Source organism: Manacus vitellinus, unplaced genomic scaffold (genome assembly GCF_001715985.3).
Source record: "Manacus vitellinus isolate BGI_N305 unplaced genomic scaffold, ASM171598v3 scaffold_15_pilon, whole genome shotgun sequence".
Lineage (NCBI taxonomy): Eukaryota > Metazoa > Chordata > Aves > Passeriformes > Pipridae > Manacus > Manacus vitellinus.
Window position 1 is genome coordinate 8,969,955 of NW_021939122.1, and position 12,035 is coordinate 8,981,989.

A 12,035-nucleotide genomic window follows, 5' to 3' on the forward strand; every position below is an offset into this window, starting at 1 on the left:
ACTGTTTCAGCTGCGCAAACCATGCAGGATGATTTACTGATGGACAAAAGCAAAGCCCAGCCCCAGCAGCAGCGGCAGCAGCAGCAACAGCAAGATCCAAACTCAGCAGAAGCCCCCTCTACACCCATCTCGTCGGAGACACCCAAACCAGAAGACAACAGTTCAGTGACTAGTATCGGCACATCGGCTCCTTCCCAAAATAGCAAGGAGAAGATGCAGATGGAGTCTCCCATTTTGCCTGGCTTGAGCTTTCACCAGCCTCAACAAGAACCTGCAGCCGGCACCTCCTTGTCTCCCTCCTTTGGCAGCACCTGGTCTACAGGGACCACAAACACGGTGGATGATAGCTTTTTCCAGGGGATTACTCCAGTCAATGGGACAATGCTTTTCCAGAATTTTCCACACCATGTCAACCCTGTATTTGGTGGCACTTTCTCACCTCAGATTGGCCTAGCTCAGACTCAACACCACCAACATCAGCAGCAGCAGCAGCAAGCCCAGCAGCAGCAGCAGCAGCGGAGGTCACCTGTAAGCCCTAATCAGGCACCTTTTGCCCAGAGAAATGCTGCTTACAGCCATCAGCCCATCATGACCAGCAAACCATCTTCCTCCTCTGCCTCTTCTTCTTCCTCCTCCAGCTGGAATAACCATCAAAATGCGGCTTGGAGTACACCTTCCAACCCTTGGGGTGGGCTGCAGGCTGGTAGGGACCCTCGAAGGGCAGTTGGAGTGGGGGTCGGCGTGGGAGTGGGGGTCGGTGTACCCTCCCCCCTCAATCCCATTTCACCCCTTAAAAAACCGTTCTCCAGCAATGTCATTGCCCCTCCGAAGTTCCCACGGGCTGCACCCTTAACCCCCAAATCCTGGATGGAAGACAACGCGTTCAGGACGGACAATGGCAACAATCTGTTGCCTTTTCAGGTAAATGACTCCGTGCACCTTCTGAATGGTGGCAGCTATCACAAATTTGTTTTGCAGGGGTGTATTTCACATTTCTGTTCTGAGAGGCATCTCCATAACTCATATTTGCATCAAATAGTCACCTTATATGAAAGAATTGGGGTCGAATCTAGGGTCTGCATACACAGAGATTTCCAATTTGGGCTTAAGATTTATAGTCTTATTTTTTTATAACATACTGTTAAATGTGACAGGGCTTTTGGGTTTTTTTATGTTGTTGTTCTTTGCTCTTTTTTATCATCTGAAAGGTAGTAGCCTTCATGAAAAACAGATTTGGCAGACTACATTTTCCTGGTGCTGTGTTATAATTTTTTTTCATATTCTCCCATATGTGAGAAAATGGAAATGTTAAAATTGCTGCCTTCAGTTTTCTAACTGGGCTGTTAATTTTAACCAAAGATGCTTCTTGACCTGAAATCCAGTTAATTATTTTATCACCACTGAAATAACTAATCGTCCTTATGTTGTGGTGGGATTTAATGGGGAGTCTGTTTGCATAAGGTATCCATATGAAAAGCTGTGTACCTCTAATATGTACACCCTGCTGTTATATTCACAGTGGACGTTTTGAATACGAAGCAGCGTGGGTGTGTGTGGAAAGAGTGGCGTATCTGTCCTTTCCAGTAAGGAAGTGCCTAATACAATTGACATGATTTAGAAATGGCAGGGAGGTATTGTATAAAATAAACCATTTTATGCTGTTCAAAATATTTGCAGAGAAAAGAGACAATAGGACACGACCTTCAGAGCCATATTGCAATGGAGTCTATTTACTAGCTACATAGCTCTGAAATATTTAAAGCTGCAGTGCCCTTCACTGTTTTTTTTAATCTATGACGACAAAGCAGATCAATTGCAGCTGAAACTGGGCCACATAGAAGATTTGCAATTTTAATGCAGAATGAAACCTGTCATGGTGTGAAATCCATTTTAGGCTGAAAAAAAGCAGAGCGTGCACTTGCAGTTATATCTATATAAGATGAAGTGAATAATTTTTTTCTAGGTTAGCTGTTTTAGTGTCAGACAAGTCAAAATTTTCTGCTTTGAAATACATTTAAACCATTCACATATTCTTGTTTTTAGGTAATTGTTTTCCCAACAAAGTATGAACTCTTAAACATTTTTAACTTACAAGTTTGGTAAGAATAGCATTTATACTGACAGTATTAGAGACCCAGTAAAAAAGAAAATCAAGCACACAACCCTCACCCCCATTATTTTTAGAGACTGTCGAAGTAAAATACATGTTATCGTGTGTACTTTCCAGTCCCATTCAAAGAGGGCACCTTATAGTCAGCCCTGAAATTTCATTTTGCTGCTTCATTCTGTTTAAAGGGAGAGTTGCAAATTTTTTATTGGCTACCCTAAATGAAGGCGGAGTGGCTTCTGATGAACTGCTGGTTAATGTCTTTGGAGCACTGAAATCTGGAGAAAGATTATACTTTAGACACAATATGCCTGGTTCAAAGAGTATTTTGCACAGAGCACAGTGACACAAAAGCTAATGAATATAGCTCCCAGTCGTTTTTTAGGAGTGGGAAATGTGTTTCGATTTACAATTATTCTTAATTGTCTACATATAAGACATGACAAATTTCGATATATTTGAATTAGTAGGGAAAACAACAGTAAATGGTCTTATTTTGGTGGTTTGATTGTTGAGATACATCTTTAATGAATATACAAGTTTATTATTGTGACTGTAAATTGTCTCAATTTAAACTGACAAATATTTAGTCATCACTAGGAGAAAAAAAGTAGACAACTGCTTTTAAAGAAAAGTTCCTCTGTTTTTTAAAATTTTAACGTATTAGGCAATATGTAAATTTGAAAACTTGTTTTTTTTCCTCTGTGAATTTAACCTAGTGTTTTCAGGTTCCACTGAAAGCAAATACTTAGACTACTCTCAGCACCACCTGGTATAACAGTCTGATTTTGGAGTCAGAAAACTTGTATTTTTTTTCCTATTTTTTTATACAAGCTGCTGAATTTTGCTTACAAAATTGTGATCTGGGTTAATGTTAATTGCTGCTGTACTTAACAAATTGCCGAAGATGTCTTGAAACCATACTATTGATAGGAGGCAACTGTTTAGTTACGCGATAAAAATGAAATTCAAATTAGTCTAAGAGTTTTTAATATTTGCTGCCAAGGTTCTGGTTGCCTTTTTTTTCTTCTTCTTCCCCCCGCCCCAAAATTGGGCAATATGTTGACACAGTAAGTTCTGCTTGTCAGCACTATCAAGTAGTTCTGGCAGGTTTGTCCATGTACATCTGCCACCCTTCATAATGCACAATTTTGAACTACTTCAGAAAGACCTTCCAGTAAACTTTCTAGCAACACACTTTTGCACATAGCAAATTCTTTGTGTTAACCTGTTCTTTTATGTTAAGATTACTAAGCTTCCTAAGTAAAAAGAAAACTATTAATATGTTCACTGTTTGAAATAACATCAGGGAGAGCTATTTTGTAGTTCAGGTCTTTGCAGTTATCAAAAATTTTAAGCAGAAAACTTCTGTAGCCGAGATTTGTGTTCTGAGTCTGTAATGCTTGAAGACAGTTGATACTCAGCTACTGGTATATCTTATTCTAGGAAAAAATGTTCGATTTGAAAATGTTTCTCTTAAGAACATGTATATAAAGGAATATGCTAGATATCTTTTATCCCTGAATTTGAGTAATACTTTAGTGCATCTTGTTCATGGCTGGGCTTCACAAACGAAGATTTGGGAAGGGCTCTACCCACGTTTGCTACAAGCACACTGGTGGCTAAAAAGGCCAATATGAGATAGACAAGTCCAGTTGCAAGTACATCTTGTACGTCAGAACCAATTGGCATCTGTCCCAAGGAGCTGTGCTGCAGAACATATCAGAAGATTTAAAATATCGGTAGAATTTTATAATTATTATATTTAAATATTCAGTAGAAATTTTGCTGGTGTCTGCTTTGTGATTGGTGTTGAAAGGCAACTAAAAATGCTTTGAGGGTATATTGCTTCCATATACTTACTGGGAAAAATTGGTTGCAATGTACAAAAAAATTGGGGAGATACAAAGCTGATGGTTGAAAGGCAGAAGAGAAGTGATCAGTCTGGAGTGAAATGTAGAAGATACGAGCTGGAGATGAGATCGTGGGAACATATGTGAAACTAAGCCATATGGGAAATACAAAATCGTGGCCAGTTTGTTCTTCTGAATATCCTTTGTCTTCTGAATAGTTCAGGTGAAGGTCTTGTGATTGTCATGTGGCAAGCAGTAGTGTTGTGCCATTGTGCCAGGTGATTCTCATCTCTGGCTTTTGAGGCTGCCAGTAACTGATTGTCCCTGGGACACAGGCAACGGTTCAGTTCCATTTTACAGCAGAGTGGTGGGGCTTGAAGAGAGCTAATGTCATCTCGTGCTTCTGAGTTGCTCCCACAATTCTCTTTTCCTTCTCTTCTCTCAGGTAAATAGTGTATTTCTTTTAGCTGTTGGCCATGTGAAGATATTGGGACACAGCCTCCTAACCAGGAGGATTGATAGTGCCTGAAATAGACCCTTGGAAGCAAGAGTAAGAAATTCTCTTTACAGTTAAAAAGATAGAGAAGGAATTAAATGTTTGAAGACCAGTATTCTAATTAAAGATATCTACCTTGTGGATTTTTAATTATAATAGCACTGTAACAAATTTCCAGAAATTGTGCTAAGTTTTGCTGCTTTTCAAGTAATGTTCTTTAGAAACAATACAAAATGCATAGCAATTTGGTGCTCTGAAGATTCTGGCATGCATCAAGTCATTCTTGGCAGCTTTACTGATAAATATTTCTCGAGCAGAAATAAATAAGGTGGTGTTTATTGTGTATAAAGATAGTTTTAACATGCTGTCTTTTACAGGGAGACTGAGAAAGGTCTTTGGGGAGGTGTTTTGATATGGATTTTTTTCCTCATTGATTTTAACAGGAATTATTCTTAACCAAATAAAATTATAAACTAAATTTAGAAATTAGATATAACTTCAGTATCTCATACCTAAATGCCAATACCAACATGCAGTGAGTTTGTGTATAAGTGTATATATACATAAATATGTTGAGTTCAAGTATTGGAACATTCACCAGTGTAACAAATACAGTTTTGTGTTTATGAGTAAAGGACTTATACTGACTAATACACTCTGGTGACTTTAGTTTTAAAACCTTTGTTTAGATCTAGTGGGTTTTATTCAACCAGAAATAGTTGTATGCAATAAGTCTATTTGAAGATTGATTTTTAAAACACTGTATTTCTTTAGTCTATATTTCTTTAGTCTAAATTTAGCATTGGCTCTGGCTTCTTGACAGTTTAGTAGGTAACCACACTTAGTAATGTTACTGGTATCTTAAAATCTATTTCTTAACATGTAGTCCAATCTTAATTTTTCTTACATGATGACACACAAGTATCAGCCTTCAACTTTATGGACAAAAAGAAAAAAAAGGAGAGCATTGCATAGGTCTGCTTTTTTTTTTTTCCTCCACCTCCTTTCTTACATGCTTCTGTTGGTAGTATTAACTAGCACAGTAAGTAGCCAGATTCTGAATATTAAAATGTAAGAGTGCATGTCATGGTTTCTCAGTAGTCTTTCAGTGTAACTACAAGTAATATATGACATTCTAGCATTATCAGTTGTGAAGTATTTTACAGTTTCTTATTTGTTTTTAAATTTGGTTTAATTCTAAATGTCTGTGTTTTCAAATTAACTGAAGTATGGTAACAGTACAGAAGAAAAAGTACATGCCTAGTTTACATTTAAAGTATGATGATTTGATCACTATTTACTTATTGATTAGTTTTAAGTAACCAATTGAATCGTAGTTATGCTGTTAAAGTTAGTGAAGGTAGAGCAAAGGTCTGAGTTCAGTATGCAGCTGATATTCTGATCAATTCCATATATAGGTAACACTTCCTTAAAAACATTAAAGATGTTAATACAGAACAATTAATCAATAATTTTTTCCTGCAGATTTGATAAAGGTCTATCTGCCTTTTCTTTCAGAGGAAAGGTAGAAGGGAAGGTGAAGGGCAGGGCAGTTCATTTTGTTATTTCCCTTCTTGGATCATCTTTCCCAGTTTTTATCTTTTTGCCTAGACTGCTCTTGTGAACTGACTGTAAGAGGAAGGGAGACCTGGAAAAGTAGTATTTTCAAGTTCCAGGTGGCTTTCAAGGAAAAAAATTAGTTTGCCGAGTGGATGATGAACATTTCTATCTCTTAGCAGTTGGTAAAATAACTCTTCTTTCATTAAGGTCACTCATGAGTGATTCCTGGCATAAGTATACTAAAGGGAAACTAAAACATGGCACTGTTTAGTTTAAAGTGATCTTAAACTGTACACATCTGAGTTTGGCTTGGTCAGGGTAGACCACTTTCTAGAAATTTTAAATTAGGCTGTATAGAAAAATATTTACCAAAACTATCCAGTGATGACATTTGAGAGATGCTCTAAGGTTTTCTGGTCTTTATGATTTTTTTTTGTTCCTTTTTCCTTCTGATCACTTGAGATAGTGTTATAAGTTTGAAAATACTATTCATAAATAAAAGATGCTTGTCCTAGAAATTTAATCAAGATTTCTTCCAAATTGTGGCATGAACTCCCCCAGGAAATAAAGGCCATTTACGAACTTCACAGTTTTTTCCAAAATAAGCATGCTGCTTTGATTTGGATTTCACTTTTATCATAGTAACATGTGATATGTTATTTAAGGAAAAGGATCTGTTCAAGACCTTTAGCATAATGGCAGTTAGAAAACTTAGGGTAGAAAAAGTATCTCTTTTCGCTTCCTTTTCCCTATTTCTCCCCACTCTGTCTTCTCAACTCCCTGAAATCAAGATTGAAAGCTTTTCATGTATAATTGGTGGTTGCAGTTAGCAGCTGAAAATGGAACAGCATATTCCTTAGGCATGATAGTGGATTTTTTTCCTTGTATTCCATGTCTTCAGAAGATATCAAAAGCTAGATAAAGAAATTCTGTACGATCTTGAGATGGGAGAAACAATAGAACTAGGTGGAAGTTACTGGCTTCTCTCAGGGGTAATCAGACTGTTATGCCCTTCTAACTTAATCCAAGCCCAGTTAGGTGCATAGTTTTGGAGTAGTTCTTACCATTTCTTATCTCATCTACCTGTTCTGTATGGTGGAACTAAAATTTCAGAAAGGGCAGGAAACAGATATTTCTAATTACTGTTTGCTCAGTGGAAGGACAGCTAAATTTCCCTTTGAACTCTTCCTGGTGCTGTGTAGGCTCATAATTTCCCTTCGAGAAGGAAACTTCCGAAATGTCCACATGTGTTCAGAGATATTTTTTTCCCTCTAGCCAGCAACAAGAGTAAGTGGAACATGTAGTGTGAGAGAAATAAGCGATGTATATTTCAAAACTTTAGGCAAATTTTCCATTCCTAGTAATATTAGCATTTTGTGTATAAATATATGCAAAATATTTATGTATGTACATCTGTAATCTAGATCTGTGTATGTATAACTAGTTCATTTTCTCCCAAATACAATTGAAATTAATTTTCATTAGCTGTGTTTTACTTTAGGATGGCATTGACAGAGTAGGTTTTGCTGTTATTGAGATCATTTGCCTCTTTTTCATACTAAACTAAATCTTTTTTTTAATGACTATGAAACTTGAAGTGTAATAGTTTTCCATTCTCATTTTTTCTAACAAGTATGTCAGAACATGTTTAGGCTTGTCGGTTTTTAGGCTATATGATGTTTTATACATTCCGTACCTAAATTTAGGGTGCCATTGCCATGTTTCATTTAATTATTTCTTCTTTATTTAATTTTTCCATATTTCATTTAGTAGAAATTTGAGAAGTGCAAGAAGATTGCTTTTAAGCAATTGTTAGAATATAGTACATACCAGTAGTAAGCAGGTGCCTCAGTAGTTAACTGAATGCACAATTTTTGTTCATAAAGTTAGACTTTCATTTGTGTAATCTTTTTATTATTACTTGTAAATTTTAGAATTTTAAAAATGCAAGTTGTGAAATGTCACAGAAACTTTGCTTGTGTATGTTCAGACTTTGTCAAAATTTTCATTTTCATAAATTTCAGTTATATGATTCTGTCTTTTCCTACAGGTTACCAGTAGCATATGAAAAACACAACTAAATGATGCCTTCCTTTTCCTCATTGCTTAATGTGGCTTTATCCCTTTATTGCATGCTTCTCAAGCTCATTGCAGAGATAAAATTGTCAAGTTTTCTAAGATCTTATAGGAGAGAAACACTGTACCAATCAGGATAGATACTGATCTGCTTTGTCACAACAGTGTTAAGAGAATGTGATTGCCATTCTAGAGATGTAAATAAGAGGCACAGAGTTTGGGGAATTCATTTTCTTCTCAGTGCTCAATCTGAGAAGACTGAAAAGTTGTAGGTTTTTCTGAAATATTTGGCATATAGGTCTTACATAGGTCTTTGAAAACAGAACATCTACTGAAATCTAAGTTTGATGTTTGTGAGAATCTCAGGCATCAAAAAATGAAGACAACAAATTATCACTTGTCAAAAATTTTAGGTTATGTTACATGCCAATTACTCAGGAATTAAGAACTTTCCAACAGGGAGGATAAAAGAAGCAAAATATTTAATTTACTTGATTGATACCCACTTTTCCTTCAACTGTCTATGTTATTCTCTGCACATCTTCCAAATGCTGAGAAGTCTTACTCTTTTGCTTCCCGATTCTTTTTTCTGAATGGCTTTGCAAAATTTGCAAGGATTGTAGTTTTCTTTTAAATTCCTAGAGTTTAAATGAAATACTTCAACAAAACCACAGATTCTGTTGCATGTTAGGATGATGACCTTCACATGATTCATCAGCCAAGTTAGAGTCTTTTGATCAACTCTACAGATTGTTCTTGTTTAACAAAGTAAATGAAAGCTATGTGTACACAGAGCAGAAACTGTCAGTGGGTTTCAGTTTTGGGCAAAGTGTGGATTTGTGGGCATGGCCCCTTTTCTTCGTTTTATCCACCTTGAACTCCACTGCTTTCAGACATCCCTTCTACTTCTTCCTGGTTTTTGATCCCTTTTTTAACTGAGCCTTCTCCTATGAGTTGACCTTCCCTATTCTGCTTTCCATGTCAAGCTTCAAGTTACAGGGGCAGGCCCAATAAATCCCTGTAGGCATAAGGTGAATAATGTTCTCTTACTCTGCGGGAATTACTCCAGTGCAAACTTAATAGTGTGAGGGGTTTTAAGCAGGTTTAAATTCAGGGAGAATGGAATTTTCAGAAGTACTGGCTGGAAGTTCTAAATTCTGGAAATTTAAAAATTTTTACCAAGTGATAATTTAGTCTGAACACGCCTGATTTTCTTTCCTCATCCCCACACTGGGCTTCTGGAATGTGTGACTTAGGATGGATCTTCACACAGATTGACAGAAAAACATTTATGACGTAAATGAGGAAAGAATTATGTCTTTAACATGGTCATTTTATAGATATGATTTTATTTTATGTCATACTCATAAGTGGATGTTCCAGTGAAATTCATCTTTCCTACATGGAAGAATTATTGCAAAGGTGCTCATCTTAAAAAGTGTCATCCTAGGAAGTTATTTTTGGCAACACTGTAAGCAAGTTAAAGCTGATCTTTTAATGAGAAATGTCAGGCAACTTTTGAAAGTCATATATAGGCATATATATATAGATATATATGTTATCTGTAGTGTATTGTGTTTTTGAATAAATGTCTTCTATCTTTAAGAATGGCTCTTCAAAACAAAATCACCCACCAAAGCTCTCTTAGTTTTATTCTCAGAGTGGTAAAGACTCTTTTTTGCAAATAAGACTTATTAGGGAATTGCAAAAAATAGTTTTGTTTTAAAACACTTTAATGGTTAAATATTGTTTTGGATTAAATGAAAATTTGTAATTCCTTGTTGGAAGTTGCTGCTTCATTCTGCTTGAAGTATTTTGCTTCATGAAAGAGATATGTTAAAAGCATTAATGAATTAACATGTAGGTAGCTGGTGTTACTCCCATTTACTACATGACCTTTACAGTAATTGTACATTTGTAAAGGGTTAATTAAGTGATTAATGTATTAACTGATTGTTAGGGTCCAACATGTTAACAGATGGCTTATAACCAAATCTAATATCATCTATTGATGTGCTTAGTAAGCATCAAGATTGTCATAACCACATGTGTAAAATGTATTTAGCACATTTTGTAAGTTTGAAATTTTCTTTAAATTACTTATAAAGATACCTTTTAGTTTTAAGTCATGATGCCCATAACAGTCTGACCTAATTATTTCATCTCACTAAATAATTCTCTTGTTCATGTATTCTTTCCAGGATCATATTGTTTCTTCCTGTGACAATTGAAAAAAAAGAAATTGAAAACAGTGAAACCTCTCACAGTAACTGAAAGGGCTTTTCTTAAAACTCACAATGGCCAAAGTAGCTGCTGACTGTGCAGCAGGAAGAGTAAGGCAGAACAAGAGAGTGGAGGAAACAAAAGTCAGGAACAAGGAAAAGTAGGACTTTTATAATATAGAATGAAAGGGAAGCTCTGGCATTTTCAAATATGGCAATCCAAGACGACACTACACTCATTCGCTTTCTGTGGAGGAAAATTTCTGCAAATAGAATCTTGTAGTTTGGACTGGGTTCAACATTTAGTGGTAAAGGTCCTCAGGTTGGTGGCTCCTGCTACTTTGGCTGCTAATAAGTGAAGCTGTTCTTGTGACATCTCAGTAAAAAAATCACCCATAGTTGTCAGCAGGTTTTATAAGTGTTTTATAAGTGATGCAAGTTTCTGCAGACAGTCTTACCTCCCTTGTCTAAAGAGGAACATATTCTTCTGACATGGCTTCATAAAGTAGAAATAGTAGACTACTTCTATAACAATTTTTTCTTGTCAGGCAAGGGAAAAGTAATTGTTGTGTGTGCCATTTAAAACTACTTGAAAATGGATTGTAGTACATTGTGCAGTTTTTTTGGAAGGCTTCACTTTCTAGAGAAACTGGAAAGTTTTCTTGCTATTTCACTTGCATAGTAGTCTTGTTTGAATATAAACTTGAACTGGTGAATGTTTCAAAATGTAACTCAGTCCTTGGCTCTAGTGGACATACAGAGAAAGGGGAATTAATTTAAAAGAACAAATACAGTAAAAAATAGCTTTTTTAATGAAGTATGTGTGCATAGATGCAAAAGATAACTGTACTAGATGTATAGTTTTCACACAACCTGCAATTTTGTTTACCCTTTCACACTTAATACTTATATTTGTAGTTTATAACTGTACAGAAATTAACTAATAAACACTGGTATTTTTCCTTTCCATGTTATTCTTTCTGGTTGATGAGGTCCCAGTTTATAGAGAAAATTGAGTCCTTGAGGTCATGACCTTGTAGGTTAGTGCTATTAAATATCAGCCTGCTTTGCTGCGGTTCTTCAGTTCTTTCTGCATGATGAGCTGATCTCCTCTGTGTTGATGTTATCTTGTAATTATTATTATTGTGTTTCTACTTTATTAACCAACAGTAGTGATAAAACTGGTCTCATGATTTGCCCTTAAGAAACTCTATTATTCACTTTTCTTTAGCAGATTCTGTTTAGCTCTAGCAGTTCTTTCTCATTTTGCCATTTTTTTTCCTTACCTCAATTGCACTAATTACCTTTTTTTTTTCTTGTTTACATGGTTACTTTGCCTGTAGCACCATATGAAACACTGTGCTGAAATCCTTGTTAGATCAGCCGTATTATAGTCTTTCAAGAACCAGAGATCATATTTCCAGGGTACTGCTTCAGTAACTTATAATGCTGTATTATTTCTGCATTGTATTTCTTAAGAAATCCATGAATTTTAGTCTTAAAAACTAGAAACAGTGTTTGTCATCTACGTTTCATATTCTGCTTCAGTTATTGCAGTTCTTTAATTTTTATTTTGCTGGTTAGATATATACAGTGCTGACATCCTTACTTGGACTAGCTTTAGTGGTTCCACTAACTGTGCTTTACTGACTCTGGCTCCTTTTGTTTAGGGTGTTCCCATGCACCTCATCTATTATTGAATTGGATAGATGATATTGCTT

The 12,035-nt window shown here is 35.9% G+C and overlaps 1 protein-coding gene across 8 annotated transcripts in view; it reads left to right on the plus strand.

Moving 5' to 3' along the window:
* Positions 1–12,035, plus strand: part of CPEB3 (cytoplasmic polyadenylation element binding protein 3) — an 85,093-nt gene that overhangs the window by 8,480 nt on the left and 64,578 nt on the right. For 7 of the 8 annotated variants that reach the window (XM_029958613.1, XM_029958616.1, XM_029958614.1 and 4 more), the window contains exon 2: positions 11–921. In XM_029958613.1, the coding sequence (XP_029814473.1) occupies positions 11–921 (911 nt within the window). Of the gene's footprint in view, positions 1–8; positions 922–12,035 lie in introns of all 8 variants that reach the window. The other variant, XM_029958615.1, reaches the window with a different exon arrangement.